This window comes from Lissotriton vulgaris, chromosome 7 (assembly GCF_964263255.1).
Source record: "Lissotriton vulgaris chromosome 7, aLisVul1.2, whole genome shotgun sequence".
NCBI classification, from domain to species: domain Eukaryota; kingdom Metazoa; phylum Chordata; class Amphibia; order Caudata; family Salamandridae; genus Lissotriton; species Lissotriton vulgaris.
In genome coordinates, this window is record NC_141695.1 from 884,646,021 (window position 1) to 884,664,602 (window position 18,582).

The 18,582-nt window shown below is 44.3% G+C and overlaps 1 protein-coding gene across 1 annotated transcript in view; it reads right to left on the reverse strand.

The window, feature by feature from the left end:
- The window catches only part of LOC147702618 (cationic amino acid transporter 2-like), a 168,522-nt gene that overhangs the window by 128,964 nt on the left and 20,976 nt on the right, over positions 1–18,582 (reverse strand). Inside the window, exon 3 of the mRNA XM_086928813.1 lies at positions 15,448–15,603. Within this exon, the coding sequence (XP_086784939.1) occupies positions 15,448–15,603 (156 nt within the window). The remainder of the gene's footprint in view (positions 1–15,447; positions 15,604–18,582) is intronic.

Sequence of the window (18,582 nt, forward strand, 5' to 3'; positions counted from 1 at the left end):
CACGAGCTGTGTCCGCCTTCCCATGCATGCACATGCATAGAGCAACTCTCTGCTCACAAAACACAAACCCTGCATTGCTGTATCTGCCTGGCCTTTGAAATGGCCCAAACCCAACTGTGCTCATTTCCGTTTATGCTTTGCACCTCAGCGGGTGTTAGAGTTCCCGTTTTCTGCAGGCTCCATGTCGTGTGCGCTGCTGCAGCAGTTGGGGTGGGTTTCCAGCTGTCCTGAATGTGCTTTGTTTATGTCCTATCTGTGGGAAGCTTTTCAATATCAAATTGTGAACAACTCTGTTTGTAATCAGAGTGATTCGTCAATGTTACAGAACAGAAACGCGGCTTGAAGCTGCGCAGGTTTGGACTCTGGGAGTCCAGGCCTGCAAGCAGAGCGCTTCTTTCTGCTGACATCACCCGACAGCGCTTTTATGGGGTTTCCTGTTGTCCCGTTAGGATGAAAAGGCCCAGCCAGCGCCATGACACTTCTGCACACTCTGGCTCTTTGACGCATGGCTTGGAACAGGAAGAGGGCCTTGCGGTCGCCACGTCAGAAGCTAGAGACACCTACAGAGGGAGCCAGAGGATGCTGGACTGTGCTGAAGTCAGAGGACTTTCTGGCAGCACTGGGTCAGAGTCAGTCATGTGTCAGGCTGGTATGTGGGGTCAGTGTAACAGCTGCTGGTGCATCTGTGTCCTTCGATTAACCCTCTTGTGCCATGTGACATGGTAGCAACCAGTGCAAACATACCTCGGAGACAATAATATGTTCCTTAGTCTTTTTTTGGAGCCTCCACTTTATACCGCTGTGTTACATCATGGGCGGCAAGCAGTTATTCTTACTTCTTTTTGACATGCGTTATTGCTGCATTATTCACATTTACTCCATGCAATTACCTAGTAATAACTGCCTATGCTACAATTACATGTAGGACAAAGGGCCCTCGCATTGAACACATATGGGGCCCTTGCATTAAACACATATGGGGCCCTCACATTGAACACACTAGGAGCCTTCGCATTGAACTCATAAGGGGCCCTCTCATTGAACTCATAAGGGGCCCTCGCATTGAACTCATAAGGGGCCCTAGCATGAAACCCATACGGGGCCATAGCATTGAACTCACAAGGGGCCCTAGCATTGAAACCAGTGAACAGAGCAAAATCAGCTACTCTGAACACGAGCAGGAGTGTAAGTGACACCAGCGAAATCACAAGTAATTAAGGTAGGGTTGGGCGAAATTTTAATTAAGCTGGTATCATTTACATTAATTTCCTGTAATTACAGACAATTTGTGATAAAAATTTACCACAAATGGTGCAATTCATATTTTTCAGTAACATTTCTCTACGAATACAAGGGAACAAGAGAATGCGAGCAGCTGTTGTTACTGATGCTCCTGTTTAAATGCGACCTTGTGACAAAAAGTCAAATGTTTCTAAGCGCTATTTAAATTCTAGTAACATAATCAAGACTACAACTCCCAGAATGCATTAGGTAGTTCAGGAACACGCCTCTTTTCTGTCCTACAATTATCTTATGAAAACACACTGGTTGTGGAACTCTTGGGTGCAGGAGCATAACATCCTTTCTGTCGGCACAGGAGTGTCTGTCAATAATATCTATGAAGCTTGTCTTACGTGAGCTTACATGTACCATTGCTCCACAAGTACGCAGCTTCCCATGCCTGATGCTTTATGTGTACTTTTGCCTCAACTGCAACCATCCTCCACATGTGCCAACAGCTATGGCTAAACACTTATAAGGTCCCAAAGGTGAGACCTATTGGCTATGTTTTTGCTTGTTACTCTTTGATGCTCTTGCTACAGGCTCTGCGCTGTGCAGTGCTCTTTTTTCATTTCTGAGGCTTTACATTTTGCAGTAGCATGGCTACAGCGCATTTCTCAACCACCACCTTTCTTGCAGTTACCTGGCAAACCTAACATCAAGTGGCGGCAGTGGCTAAGAATTTTTGAAAATTAGCTTTTGGCTATTGTTGATGAGAAGTTTGCAGCAGCGCGTAAAGCATCAATTTTGTACAGCTGTATTGGTTTGCCAGGGGAACAGGTGATTGATAAACTGCCAGAGTTTTCTCCACTGGGTGCTCAGTAGATGATTGGGATCAATATAAAGAGGCATTAGTGCGTATGGACAAGCAATATGCTTAGGAACCGAGCATTATGCTTAAACGGCACAACTTTTTCAAGAGAAATTAAATCTCGAATAAAGGTGATGAAGCATGATTTTTGCGAAATAATCTTGCTTGATCAAATCTGCTCATAAGTGTGTTATTAACAAAACAAATGACTAACATTTTAACATTTACGTACACAGTTATTTGAAAGTACTACGTGAAATTAAGCAAAGATGGCACAACATTGTTTAATAAAAATAGTTTGTTTAGCTGTAAAACTTAACATGCTGAAAGCTGAGAGCTGAAAGCATGAACATTTTATGAAGTCTTTTCTTTGCAAAATCATGGAAGAGATATATGAATAAGTATGCATTTAGAATCATGTATGTAGAAATATGAAACAGTAAATAATAGAAAGCGCTTATTGAAATGTTTGTGAAAATGTTTATCCTACTTCATAACAAGGGGAAAAAATCCTATTAATAATTTGATTATTAAGAAATAGATTATACTTATGAATTAATTAGGATAATGGATCTTTATTTTCTTATTTCTTTATGTGTTACTCTCTCTTGCTAAAGTATTAATGCTTGTGTTTATTTTCTATGTTTTCTCTACATAGACCTAGTCTAGTCATAGTGTAGTCTGAAGTAGTGTGGCTCACTGGTTAGAGGCGGCAGACCCGAGAGCAGAGGACGGCCCGGGACCAGGGTTTGATTCCCGGCGCAGCAGGTTTCTGGACCAGGGTCAGCGGACTCGATAATTCTCTCGCCTCGGTGCCCACTCTGATCAGCGATCACACTCGGCAACTCTGGGCACTAGCTTGCCTCATCTTCACTAACGGCCCCACCAGACCGCCGGGGATGCCTGGTCTCACCCTGGAGATACCCATTAAGGGACCATCTCTCAGGGAAGCCAGGAAGGGTTTCGCAGCGGTCGAAGCGCCTTGGGACCCTACGGGTAAGTAGTGCGCTATATAAATGCCTATACATACCTCAAAAACCTGCTAGAGTAATTTTCCTTTGCTAAATCAAAGGCTTAGGCCACGGAAGAATGTTTTTTGTCCTTGAATATTTCCATAAAACTGATTCATAGCATATCACTAGGTTTTTTTCTTCCTACGATTATAGTATTTCTTTCTATGAATAATTGTGTCAACTAATGTTGCAAGGTGACGTGAAGTGCACCCGAGGACATGGAAAAGAATAACATTGTCTTCCTGCTTACGAAGAGCTATGATGACATATTTCCTAATAATGAGCTTTACAGAGAAAAACCGGATGAGCTGACTCAGACGATGATCTCTTCATAAATTGGTCCAATCGAATTGCATGAAATTATAAAATTGTAACATTAGGCTGATGGAACTTTTTAGCATTTGGGTATAACTATTACCGTGAGAAAATAACTTAACAGTAACTATTTCTATGAGAAGAGAGCCTTTGCTGCCCTACTCTAGCTGGCTATTATCCTTGCAAAATCTCTGCTGGTCTATATGACTTACTTGCACTTCATCGGCTGGTGATTTGCTTAAGATATACCTTTATCGGCTAAAGGGTTGGCTATTTCTGACTATTGAACACTATGTATTAGATTCCCTTTGATCTAGGTTCGTATAAAATCAGAATTGCATATGGTTTTTGCAATCATTATATCTTTATTTCTCTCTCTCCTCTTAATGCTGTTATTGATTATATGATGTATTTGTTGAAGGACTGTATTTCTTTATTGTGACTTACCTGTAACATTGAAAGAACACAGAATTGATGATTCTTATGTATTTGTGCATTGACCATTCATATTTTGAAACAAATAGATAAAAGAGACTTTAAAGTAGTCAGAGTTTGTCTTCATTAGTGAGTATTGGACATAATGTATATTGTGATTACTGTGGTTGGACAGGCGTTTCCTTCATGAGAGATATATGTCTTGTAAGAAGATACATCTTGTACAAAAGATGTATGTCTTGCACGAAGGTAAGCCACTTTGAAGCAGTCTGTAGAGGTGGTAAGACATTCACAGCATTGATGGCCTTCACAATACTGATACTTGCACTGAAAAACTCAGTAACCTGGTACTATCCATTGAATGTAGCACTGTGTTGGGTGTGGGCAGTGTCAAGGGCTCATGGTGTCATGTGGTGACTGGCAATGTGGTGTGTGGTAAAGGAAGATTCACAGTCCAGCTGTATAGTTAAGTAATCCTTTATTGTAACTTGGTTCCAGGATAGGAGAGTAGGAGAAGATAGATAGTAGAAACACAGCCCCACCAGGAGCAAGCTCCTAGCAGCTCAGCCTGAGATGACCAACCGGCACTCTAGACACAGACAGACACTCAGGCATTCTATGATGTCATGTACATTCTAACAGGGCAGGACAGTGAGGAATAATAGATAAGTAGTTTACCACACATCCTCCTTCCTTGGGGAACGACAGCAGAAATAAAGAGAAAGACAAGTACGATACCTGAGAAAAAACATTAGCATGAAAGGCAAAACATTGAGATGCAAACATCAGATGGTGTACTGCATGAGGTATCAGAAATACTACTGTCATAAACAGAAATGCATTAAAATACAAAAATAATTGAAAACATTAAAATTGCAAATATCATAACTTCACGCCCCCTCCCTTCTAGAAAAACAAGGTAAGAGAAGGGTGGTCACTCCCATAACCTCCCCGTATGCGGGTACACCACAGGGTAGAGACCCTGGCAAACAAAGGTGGGTGTTGACACAAAGCGGCAAACCCTTGGGACTTAAAGAAAACAACATCCACAAGACCCAAAGAGTATAAGTCACTCTAGATAACAGGAAGAGTGCAACCTCCCTAAGAAGGATACACCAGAGAGTAAGCACACTGGAAAATGACAAAAGTTCCCCAGGTTAGGGTAGAAGGCAATCTGACACCGAAATTTAGGCTAAAGGTCCGAAAAGGGTAATGGAAGAGGTCTAAACACTAGAGAGAAGCTTCTCACTCAAAGTCCTACGTACCTGAAACCCTTGGTCAAGAACTCCATGCAGGTGGACTTTAACCAGAGCATAGTGTCAAGATAAAAGGAAACTCCATAGGTAGTAACCTTTTGAACTGACAAAACACCTTCCCCCAAACAAGAGAACAACACAGGGTACTCACCCTGGGAAAAAACACAACCTCCCCTAAATAGGGTACACCACAGGATACTCACCATGGAAAACTACTCAACCTCCCCTTAGTAAGGTACACCACATGGTAGCCAACCTGGGAACTGATATGGGGCATTGACTACCCACAAACAACACAACCTTACCTAAGTAGGGTACAACACAGGTTAGTCACCCTGGGAACTGATATGGGGCATTGACTACCCACAAACAACACAACCTCCCCTAAGTAGGGCAAACCACAGGGTACTCACCCTGGGAGCTGATATGGGGCATTGACTACCCACAAACAACACAACCTCTATTACGTGGGGTGAACCTAGAAGGGTACACTGCAGGGTGCTCACCCTGGAAACTGACACGGGTCATTGACTACCCACAAACGACAGAACCTTCCCTAAATAGGGTACACACTAGATAAACAGCAAAACTGGGAACCTAACTGTCCGCTCAAGACACTATGTTAAACACTGAGCGCCCCCCACAAAATGAAAGCACAGTGCTATACAGAACATGCATAATGAGTACAGAATTTATAATCACAAAGCACTTGTTAAGCACCAATGCGCGGTTTCTCACCTGTGATCGTCATCACAAAGTTCCATGTGACTGTTCCCACATAGCGTCCCACAAAGCTGGTGAGGGGTGACTCAAGACGTGCCGTGGCATCCAGTACATCACATAACTGTAATGCAAAGTCCAAAGTCCTCCATGTGGTGAAAGGCTTGATCTCGCAAGCCAAATATTGTAGACCTGCAGGCGAACAAAGTTCAACTGTAGGAATGTTGCGCTTAAAAGGAGAGCGAATCCACGGCCCTTGTCAAAATACAGCAGTTTAGATGATGGTGATTCTAAATAAGTTTGTTGCAACCCCGCGTGGTTGGCCATCTAGAACTTCACCAAAGGACACCAAGAGACCCTTTATGTGCTATTTCCAAGCACAAGATGGCAGCACGTTTCCAACGCTGAGCCGGGTGGCTCAAGGCGCTTTGCTGTATGTGGGCGTCACTAAGCAGCTGAATTGAACGACGGAGGAATGTCAATGTGGCTCTATGGAAACCCCACTCGACAGAAAGTAGAGGTAAGAGCGCATGCTGGGACAGACGTGGGAACACTTTTGAAAAGGGCAGCTCGTGCGTATTTGAAAACAATAAACTGCCCAAAGGGCTTCGCAGTAACGGGGCTCTCCGTGACCACAGCAATGCACACAATTGCACAACCAAGTTACCACAAGACAGTTACCTCACTTGGTGTTGCAGTACAACCACAGAAACTCTCCTCTTGTCCTGTCAGTGGTTCTTCTCAAAGCGCCCTGCTAAGCACAGACCCAAAAAGTGCTGTCAGAGAAAGGTCGGCATACCTCCTTCGCCGGGCCTGCGAGAGAACCGACACATGTGGTTCCTGTTAAACACTCTTGGATACTCCAAACACCCTTGGTTCCTCTAGAGCATGCCCCAACCTCCACAGCAGGTTGACACGTAGTCATGACGCGATGTTGGAAGGTTTCCCTCAACATGCCATGCTGCCCAGAGTGTAGAAAGTACTCACTGTGTCCATAGGGGATGCAGACTCAAGCTGCTGTCAGAGCACAACACTTCCCACGCAGGTTGATGGTCTAAAAAAAACAGGGAAAGACAGCAGGGTGTGGAAACCTGTTGCGCCTATGGGAAGCTTGTTGCTGGAGAGACCGGGTCAGAAGTCCTCCAGGTGATAGCATAGTCTTCAGTGATGAGATGACAAACACCCTGGCTGCAGGCTGTCCAGGTAGTACAGAACACTGATGGGGCTGTCAATGGCGTTTCTCTGAGTTTCAATTGACGTTTTGATAGTCCTTAATGTCTTTGGTTCCTTGTACTTTAGTTCTTTAGTTGTCCTTAGTCCAAGCGTAGTGTTGTAACTTGACACTTGGTATCTTCCATACTCCCTTGTTCCCCCCTTCCCTTCTCCTGCCCACTTGGTATGACCTGTAGCTGTCCCTGAAGGCAGCATTAGAATGTTGTGGTTTTCGGTCCTGTCAAGCTGGGAGCACCTTATGGTGATTGTTACTGAATAAACGCACTAGAAATAAATCCACGTGTGGACATTCTTCACTACATTTGTGGCGACGAAGGAAACGGAGCTGAGCCAGGGTCAGTGGGGTGCTCTCCCCTGGAATGAGTTGAGCTTGGACAAGGAAAATAAAATGAAGAAATAAGTTGATAAGCTGCTTCGGGCGTTCCAAGTAGATTGAGAAGCTGAAGAGGAGTAAGACCCGAGTGGATGAACTTTGAACGGAGAGAAAGTTCGTCAGGTGAGCAGCTGAAGCTAATGAGGAAAGCTGAGCGGAGCGGGAGACGAAATTGCTGTTAATCGTTCCCACCGTGTTTTGAAGTGAAATTATGAGCCTTGGTGATGAAGTTGAAAAAAGAGCTCTGTAGGAGAAAGTCCGTGAAATGAGCAACTGAGGCATGTGAAGTGATAATCTATGTCGGGCGTTCTAATGAAATTGAGTTGGTGAAGAGGAGTAAGACCCGAGTTGAAGAGCATTGAAATTGGCGAAATATCGTGAGGAGAGCAGTTTAAACTAATGATAAGAGCTGAGCGGAGCTCAGGATAAGGTGAAAGTTCGTGTGTAATGGGAAGGAGTGAGACCCAAGTACATGGCGATAGTTAGTGAGGTGAGCTGCTGAAGCGCATGAGAAGAGCTGGGCTGAGCGGGGGACGACATTGGTGTTAATCGTTCTCGCCGCGTCTTGAAGTTAAGAATAAAAGCCTTGGCAATGAAGTTGGAAAAGGAGCAAAAGTCCGTGTGAAAAGGGGACGTGTGAGAAAGTGATCGAGGCTGGAGTGCCCTGCGTACTCTTATTCCGAAGGTGATACTGAGGGGAATCAGAAATATTAGTGTGTGAAAATAAATCCTCCTCAGCCTTTCTGTGTGCAGCCAAGGTTCAGTCACGTCCATTATCATTCTCTTTCAATACCGCCGATAATAACCAACACAGGGAAGACACTGCCACCGTGTGGACACTTTAAGCAATAAAGAGTGAATATAATCCCTGTTCAGCGCATGACAGTTGAGTCGATGAAGAAGAAGTGACAACGGAAAACATCCCTGAGGGTGCCCTAGGCGCAGTCGGACCTGGTGTAGGAGCGGGGCATTCCGAGTGTGTGAGCAGAACAAAAGGAAAGGGAGGTCCGCCTTCGCGGGATAAAGCACCAAGAGGTGGAGAGAGGCGATATGCGGGGAGGTGCTAAAGGCAAGTTGTCACACGGCCCCTGCCGGGAGCTGCACTGAGGAGACCGAGGGTTCAGCGCTTCACTTAGAGGTACACTCGGACAGTAAACGTCCCAAGTTTAGATCCGGTCGGCTGACTAACTCTCCCCTGAAGGAGTCAAGGTACGACATCGGGGGAAGGGGGAGGGGGTCTGGCTTGCTCATGAGGAGATTATGAAATAAGTAAATGAGCTTTTCCGATCCTTAAAGGAGAAATTTGAGTGAGTCATTACCGAACTTCCTTGATTTAGAATTAGATAAAGTATTCAAGGGTTTCCTGCGCAACGTGGAGGGTGCGCGCAAGTGAAGTATTGTATAAGGGTACAACCTAATCGATAGTAATGTGACTGGTCCCTGAATTCCCAAAAGGCACACCTAAGATTTTGATCGTGAGGAGAAGAGGAAAGTGGGTTGTAGATTTATAGTCCTCCTACACAGCAGAGCAAAGTTTTGAAGTGTGACAGGCACCCGAGTCGCCCCCTACAGCTCGTAGTCGAACAAGCGCCAGATTGCACTGCCACCCTGTGGGCCATTCTTTCCATCGCACTCTCGTCACAATCCCTGATTAAAAAAAAATATATATATATATAAGGACGGTGAAGACGTGTGGGGTATATGAAAAAATGATAAAGGTGTACAAATATGCACATTGGCTCGTTAAGGGAGAATATTAGCCTCTGAAGAAGATTGGTGGGACTGGAAGTGTCAGTTGTACGGGTCAGGGTAGACTTCGTTCCTGTTTCAGGGTCATTGGGAGCATTTGAAGAGGAGGAATCCCCTACACTCGCAGGCCTTAAGATGCAAATTTAACGAGTGTAGAGCATATGCTGCAGCTGTGAATACACCCATACATCTTTTCACTCCGTAGTTTGGAATCAGACCCACCCTCCTAGACCAGAGCTTCAGATTCAGTATAACTCTCGTTTTCCCCCTCTACTTTGCCTACCATAACGGCGCATCACTGTCAGTCAGGTGGGGCGTAAGAGAGTACAACGAGGCACACTCGTTCCGCTATCTTGAGGTAGGAGGCGAACTTTACATTTTCACGGTTACCCCTTAAGACAACAGCGTGTTCAACATGGAGTGGGGCCAGAAGTATAATTTTCCGCCACCAGTGCCGTTTATGGAGGGGGATGATCAAAACGTTGCAGAATGGAGGGTATGGAAAGTATATTTTGAGAATTACATATCAGTTGTGGAGGAAGAAGCAGTGCCCTTTGTACCTAAAGAAAAAGCTGAAATATTACTATACAGTTTAGGAACTGGGGGACGGAAAAAGTACCGCGAAATGGAAAAGGCATTCATGAAAGGAACGATCAGGAATATCTATGAGGACATCTTGTGGGTGTTGGATGAATATTATGTACAGGTCTCGTTGGAAAAAGTACAAAGGGATGAAGTGAAAAAGGAAAGGATGGGTGGCCACGAGGAAGTCAATCTAAGTAAAATAAACCCGGTATGTACTATCTGTATAGGCGGAGTGAAGACAGATATGATAACAGATTCAGGTTCACGTCATAGTATGGTAAGCAAGAGTGAATGGAACTGTAAGTTAGAAAAAAAATATGGAAACGTTTTGAAAGAGGCAAACATATCCCCAAAGTCGTATACAGGGGAGGACATTAGAGTAATAGGATACCAAGTCATGGACTTAATGTACAAGGGAAATCATACCAGGAGTACCATATATGTAACAGAAAGTGGACCCACCATGCTAGGGTGGAAGGATCAAATGAAACTGAGAATATCACTCAAGGGAAGAAGAAGAGAACAAATGAGGGAGCAGGCACTGAAACAAAGCATGAGTGTAACAAAGGGTGGTGCATCGAAGATCCCCACGCCTCCCTCCAAGAGTGCAGAAGTTTTTGAAGGGGCTGCCAGTATTAAAGAACAAGGGGAAATTACAGCCAAAGGCAACCTGAAAGAAAAACGAGAATCTTACCAATGTTTGGTGGATGAGAGAGAAATACGTAAGAAACAAGAGAATAAAAACAGAGAAGGTTTAATTGGAGAAGAAGAAGAATTCGAAAGGAAGGGAGAACGCATAAGTGCAACAGCAAATGAGCAGAAAAAGATAAAATGTAGGGGTAATCTATTCAATTGCAAAGAGACGGGGCAAATGACCACGCCGTCGGAGTTCAAGACTAAAGTGAGGGAGGAGTATGAGGTCAATAGTCAAAAGGAAAGAGAAGTGGACTTAAGTTTGAAGAGTGAGAAGAAAGGTAAATATCTTCAAAGGCCCTACAGTGGGAAGGTGGAGAGAGAGAGCAAGGAAACGCAAAGAATAATACTAAAAGATTTCCTACCAAATGTCCAGTCAGGTCTGAAGAGTTCACGCTATGATTATAGGAGCAAGCATAAGTTTCAGGATCCAGAAAACACCTCTGAGTCCTCCAAGGGAACATGCGGGATGAAACAGGAGAACGGAATTAGGGCAGTAGTGGATCAGGTCGTTAAGCGCGAGCTATTTGATAAGGAAGTCAAGAAAGTATTGGTTGCTGGTAATGGCCAAGGGAGGAAGGACAAAAGATGGCCCAGACCAGTCACCGTTGATGACACTGAAATAGAGACATAGTGTGCCAGAAGGAGCTGCCGGGCATTGTCCTGGCCCATGTTTCTGCATAAAGAAGTAAATATGAGCGCTACCTCCAGGATCATCCCTCCAGAGGGGGATGGAAGGACTAGTAGGAGAATTGAAGTACTCTAGTTCATGATGTCCATCAATTAGACTGCAGAAGAGTAGGTGGGGTGGCTGAGGTCGCGCTTTAGGGATGGGAAGTTCCTGCAACTCCTACTGTGACACTTAGCTGCTCATCCCTTTGCGACACAAGCCAGTATATAGTGTGGGACCTAGCGGAACAGTACCACCTGCTCCTGCCTTGCCCCCCCCCCCACTTCTGTTAGTTCCTCATAGAGGATGGTTATAAGTTTTCCTTTACAGTTACCTTGATACAGTTCCACCCCGTTGGTACAGCCTTCGCAGGCTTTGGGGTTTGGGGTGCCACCCCTTTCCCTCCTTCTCTTTTTCCTGCTTCTTCTCTTTTGCTGTTCCTCTTATCGAGCTCTTTCCCTCTCCATTTCTGTTTCCTCGCTCCCTCTGGTCTCACTATCCTTTCTCACCCACTCTGACTCTCTCTCTCTCTCACATCTTCCTCTGTTTCATCTTTGCCTCACTCTTCACCCTTCTCTCCTTTTCACCCACTCGCTCTTTCATCTGTCCTATGTTTCCCCTTTCCCCCCTTGTCTCCTTAGGGAGGATGATGTGTTGTAACTTGACACTTGGTATCTTCCATACTCCCTTGTTCCCCCCTTCCCTTCTCCTGCCCACTTGGTAAGACCTGTAGCTGTCCCTGAAGGCAGCATTAGAATGTTGTGGTTTTCGGTCCTGTCAAGCTGGGAGCACCTTATGGTGATTGTTACTGAATAAACGCACTAGAAATAAATCCACGTGTGGACATTCTTCACTACACGTAGGTTCAAGATCGTCGCCAAAAAGTGGTAAAGGAATATGCACAGTCCAGCTGTATAGTTAAGTAATCCTTTATTGTAACTTGGTTCCAGGATAGTAGAGTAGGAGAAGATAGATAGTAGAAACACAGCCCCACCAGGAGCAAGCTCCTAGAAGCTCAGCCTGAGATGACCAACTGACTCTCTAGACACAGATAGGCACTCAGGCATTCTATTATGTCATGAACATTCTAACAGGGCTGTACAGTGAGGAATGATAGAGAAGTAGTTTACCACATGGTGCTTCAAGTCATGGCCGACTCTGGTTCATAATCACCATCATGGCTGATGTCACATTTTATGAAAATTGGAAAGGTGGTGTAGTACTCATAGAGTCAGACCTAAAGCTCAACGGGTTTGATAAAACTGAAATTGAAATGCTTGGGTATTTTATGTCCAGATTAGAGTGCTGAGGAAGCTGCACAGTCACTAAGGTGTATGTGTCCGTTAGAGGCAGGAGCATCATAGGTTGACAGGATTTGGCCAAAATGGGTCTCTCTTTGAAACCAGCAATGGAGTTTCATGTGCTGGTAGGTGAACTTCCTAAAGCTTACATAGAAAATTACGTATGATGTAAATGTTGAAAGCAATCCTTCTATCACAGACATTAGCAATATTTTGAATCAGTTTCCCAGAGTATCTTCCGATAAGGTGGAAACCATCAAGGGCTTTGGGCCCGACATCTGGCTCAAGCCAGGGGCTCAACCAGTGGTATACAACATCTGCCCTTTGCCATTGAGTGCAGAGATTAATTGAAAGGCATTCTAAAGAACCTGTAGTCTGAGGGGATCATTTAGCCATGTGATTCATTGCAATGGGTTTCTCCCATTATTGTGGCCAGGAGGAAATCTGGGGCAGTCAGGTTCTATGCTGACTAATGCGCATTAAACAGGAATATACGTGTTGACTGTCATCATAGATCTGAGGTCAGCGTTCCATCAAATACCACTCTCAGCTGATTTGCAGGAACTAACCACCTTTGTAACCCAATTTGATCCGTACAAGTACCCGAAGTTTTGGCCTCCACTGCTGGTGTTTTCCAGAAGCTAATGGACAGTCTTTTGGGTGACATTACTGTGGTCCGGGCTTACCAAGATGATATACTGGATATTGCAACAACTGTATCTATTGTATTGTAATGTCTATTGCTAATTGAAAGTATTTAACTGTAGCACTTTATTCTGAGAAAGTATTTTTATACCTACTTGTGGTTCTAAAATAAAACAACCATATATTTTTATATACAACACAATTGGCCTAGAGGTCGGTTCCTGAGTGTGTGAGACCATTTGCAGACTGAGTGTGTACAACAAATGCTTTACACTGTCCTCTGATACTGCCTTACTGCTCAACCAAGCACCCACTTTAGAGAGTACGGTTATATCTAACTTTAACCTCTGCCAAACCTCTGTGGACTCTGTGCACACAGTACCTTACCTGGGTGCAGTATATACAGAGCCACTTTCTTACAGCTACCCAGAGGTCCATTGCAAGAAATAGCCATCAACTTAGTGGGTCCGTTGAGAGAGGAGAGTACTACGCCTTTTTTTGTAGTAGTTGATTTGTTTCTGAGATGGCCTAAAGTGGTGTGTCAGCAACTCAGGAGCTGTTTTTTGTTTTTGGAAGGTCTTTTCATAAGGGAAGGGGTTCTGAACAGCTTAATAGCAGATTATGGAGTGCAGTTTTGCTCCAGAGAAATAGACCTATTTCTGGCATTATGTGGGGTGGCACACAAGAGCTCAGCCTTATATCATCCCTAAACCAACTGAATGGTTGAAAGATTTAATAGGACACTTAAAGAAGGGTATACGTTGGATAAGAACAGTGGATTAGATTGGAAAAGGGAGTTTCAGAATTGTCTAGTATCATATATTTCCCCTCAAATGATGACTGATAAGTCTCCATTTAAACTGTTTAGAGGAAGGAAGCCCAAATCTAAGTTGGTACCAGGATGGGTGAGCTGAAATAAGGGATGGGTGGAAGTCTCGGTAAATGATAACTGGAGAATCAAAAAAGTGTGCCAAAATGGTTCAACAAGAGGGGGATTTTGATGGGAGGTATGTGGTAAGAGAGACACATGTAGTTGTAGGTGACTGAGTGTAGATAAATGTCCCAGTGGTATCTCACCCTGGTTCAATATATACTGAGCCAAGAAAAGTGATAAAAATATTCAGAAATGCCTTCAAATTGGAGGAGGCTAGGATATGGATTCTTAGTAGGGTGGTACGGTTGAAAGAGCGTATTACTTAACACACACTTTTTGACAATTAACCTACATATTGCGAAGGTTCTAAAGAATATCATGGGAAATCATCCAACGAGACAAATGATCATCATATTAGTAGTGGCAAGTTGTTGCCAGGATATGGTAAGCTAAAGAGGTTCTGTAGAATTCCTTCCTATCTCAAACATTATGTAAGACTGTAAAAATTCATCCTTCTATAAATATTTATAATGTCATTGTAACAGTATTGGTTATATATTGGTGTTAATACATTTTCTCACCTTTATTCTGTTAATGTGCTCTTTGTCTGTTAGGTAGTGAATAATGCTTTGTTAATTCTGTATACATTGTATTTCATTTGTATAAAGGGAACATGTGTGGTATTTTCTATGGCTCACATGGAAATCCACAGTGAGTCATGGTGTGTTTTAAGTTCCATATGCTGGAATGGAGCGGGGAAATTGAAGGTAGAGACAATTGCTCTGAGGCTGTGTATAGGGCAGCAATAGACTGCGGTTTCTTACATGATCGATGCGTGCGCCACACCTTCTTGATAGCAAAGTGTAATTCATAAGGAAAAGCGTGTGTTGCAGGTGGTAAGATCCAGAGAGTCGTTCTTCCCCTGGAAAGTTAATACAATTTGTACGGTGTTGCCTTTTAGGGTTTTTTTTTTTTGCTCTTTCTCAATTTACTATTTTTTCATATTACTCGTTGGGATGGTCACTGTTGACTTACAAATATATATCAATGTTTATATTGAGATTCTGTACTATGGAATAGCAGCTATGATGTTCTGTATTCGTTATTAAACTTAAAGTTAAAAAAAATAGTACAACTTCTGAAAAAAAGAGTAAAGTAACTGCTATAACAGCTGTAAAAGTAATCGCTTGTCCACGTTGAAAAGGGGTCCCGTTCCAGTCCGGAAGCACTATGTGCTGGATCAGAGTTAGAGTGCCTTAAAAGTTAGAGATCCCAGAAAGTACAGTTAAAAGGATCAAAAAGTTGTACAAGTAAACAATGGAGACGAATAGAGGCTGTGGGTTTTCTAATCCTGAGGCATCGTTTTTAATTCATTTCCACATTACTATAGTCTTTTTTTTTTTTTAAAGGAAAGATGTGTTATTGTTAAATATTGTTTCATTCTATTGTATTGTTAGATACTTTGAGATAAACGAGAGATCCGAAAGACCCACCTGCAAGCAGTAAGATTAGAAAAACAGCGAAGAAGTCAGGATACTCTGCCAGGCCAGGCAAGTTCATGCGCACGTTTGAACTCAGGTAAGTCCCAATTCTTTTGCCGAGTAATTCATCAAAGGTGGCACTCCAAGCTCGAGCAACGCTAGAGGTTCCTGAATGAGAGATCAGAGGAGGTGTTGTTAGTCATATTGGGAAGTCAGACCCACAATACCTTGACTGCAGTCCTCCTCTAGCTGTGAACCTTCCCCGATTCCAGTGTCTTCCACCTGTTCCATGGCCCTGATTTCTTATCTCCGTCTTTGCTCCTAACTTTGTTTTCTCTCTCCCCTCTGTCTCTCTCTTTCTCTCCCTCTCTCTCATCATCTCTTTCTCTCACCATTTCTCTCTCTCTCTCTCTCTCTCTCTCTCCCTCGCTCTTTTTTTCTCTCTCCCTCTCTCATCATCTCTCTCTCTCGCTCTCATCAACTCTCTCTCTCTCATCATCTCTCATTGTGTTCAGCTCAGGGATTGCTAGATCAAAGGTGGAGAGGTTGGGAGCCCAAGAATGTGATGTGCTTGAATTCTAAGATGAAAGATACCGAGAAGCCTGGTTTAGTACAGTAAAACTCAGAAAAGGCAAGTTCAAAAGTGCTGGGCAGCCCCACTATGTGGTCTACAGGGAGAACTGTATTGGAGCAGATGGATTTTGAAGACCATTTGTGGTGAAGGGTAATGACTGAGAGGGAATTATGTAGTATGCTGTGGACTAGGGATCGATGGTTGGGATGCAGCATCCTACTCGACACATGATGGAGGGGGGTTAGAGTCCCATGGGTTCCTTGGCAATTTGTCCAGGCAGCTTGAGATTTCCCTGAGCACTGGACAAGGAAGGAGATTGTTGGAGGTCTTCCCTAGTCTTTTGGAGTTGTGCTGCAGGTGGCTGGAGACCTCATAGCGCCTGCAGATAACTGTGGGGGTGGTTGGCAATCTCACATGACAGGCCCGCTGAAAGTATGAGGACAGGAAGGGCCACATTATTCATCAGGCTTGACCAAATTATGCAGCAAGGAAATACAAATAATGTGGTGTATTGCTCCACATGTTGTGATAGTTTAACTTCATTATGTTGCGATTGATACTCATTGTAATACTGTCTGGCTTAAGATTTCACCCCATTAGTGCCAGTTTAACAACTAAATACAGCACTAAGCAACTGAAAAATGACAAACCAACTTTTGCGACAGACCTTCCACTGAGTGGGAACATGTTAAAACTTTTTAGTACATTTTTATTAATTTGAACTAGAATTTATTTTGTTAAAATCGCTGCAGATTATGAAGCAGATGATGATTTGTGTAGCTAATGAGGCAAATCCATAATTATGCGGAAATAGCCATGGTCACAGAATCTCATAATTCCAGTGGTCCTGTCTATAGGTGATGAATGTGCTTGAGAATGGGAAGACGCCTTTGTGTTTGGCCAGCATTTTATGGAGGTTGTAGTTTTAATCATGATTTGCCTGACTTGTGATTTTGATGGTTGACCTTTAAGATTTGGTAGGCATGTGGTCAGGCCCGGCCCGTGCAGGGCGTTATACCGGGGCAGTGACGTCAGGTGGGGGAGGGCCAGGGTGGGGGTTTTTAAAATGCGGAATATGGACCATTACAGGTAAGTAACAAAAAAACCAAAAACGAATTTCGTTGCCTACGCTGCATCACATTTGGCGATGCAGCACGGGCAACAAAATTCGTTTTATTCGTTACTTACCTGTAATGGTCCATATCCCGCATTTTAAAAACCCCCACCCTGCCCCTCCCCCGCCTGACGTCACCGCCCCGGTATAACGCCCTGCACGGGCCGGGCATGCATGTGGTGAAAGTGTAAGGGATCCCTCAATCTGATCAGAATAAGCATTGTGTTGTCCATTCTTCAATATGATGGTCTAATGGTGGAAGTAGAAGATATTGGGCACTTTCTAGACATTTGTCCAAGCCTTCAATTTTCATGAAATGTTTGGGCAGTAGGTTGCTTTTCCTTTTTTTATGGACATGTGAAGATGATTCAATTTGTTGGCCAAATAGTGAATGTGGTTGGTAATGCAGCCTTTTACTGTGCATATGGTAGAGGTAGTGTAGCATTCAAAAGTTTGTTGGATATATGATAGAGATGGGCAAGTAGTGGAGGATGATTTTTGGGGGGAGGTGGTCAGGGACCTTGTAGGCACTTGGACACCTACCCTTCCACTTACTTGTGGCCTCCAGTTCCTGCTTGTTCCAGCCTGATCCAGTGACACCACTGCTGTCCAGGTTTTCCTGCACAGGTTTTCCCGCTGACCATTCTTCCTGCCAACATAAGCCCTGCCCATCCCAGGTCCTACTTAATGCAGCCCGCGTTGCAGTCGCACTACTGGTGCACCAATGGCAAGCCCGCCTACACCTGCACCGTGCCCAATATCATGACGCCTGGTTCCTCCTGCCCCCGAAAATACACAATTGGCAAGCTCTACACCCTCATAGCCATGAGCCACAGCAAACACTGTCACTTTGCTGACCCATCAGTGGCGGTTTCCCCATGGGGGCGTTTGGGCGCCGCCCCCCCTGTTTTCTCGCCGTGCGAGAAGAAGGCAGAAACAAATGGTAGTTATTTATTTATAACTACCATTTGTTTCTGCCTGCCCTTCTCGCACGGCGAGAAAACACTACAGTCAGCAGAACAGAACTTCCTTCCTGGTTACTAACCCGACTCGAGTCTCAGGGAAGGGGGGAGTGGCTTGGGGGAGTGGCTTGCCCAATGTTGTTAATACGGACTGTTTGGACAGCCTGAGAGGCAGTCCAAACAGACAGTATTAGCAACAGAGGGCAAGCCGCTCCCCCAAGCCTCCTCCCACTTTCTGTTCTGCAGGATGCAGACTAAGTGGAATGACGTTTTTAGGGCAGCCGGCCGAACCAATCAGCGCCGGCTGCCATGGAGGGGAGGGAGGCTGCCTGCAGCCTTCCGTGACGAGAGCGGCGGCATTCGAATTTCAGGATGGCGGGAGCAGTCTCGGGACTCAAGAGTCAGAGCGGGAACTCGGGAAGCCATTGCCAAGGTAAGTTTTTTATATTTATTTATAGAGTTTTATTCTCTGTGGGCGCTGAATGAGCTTGGAACAT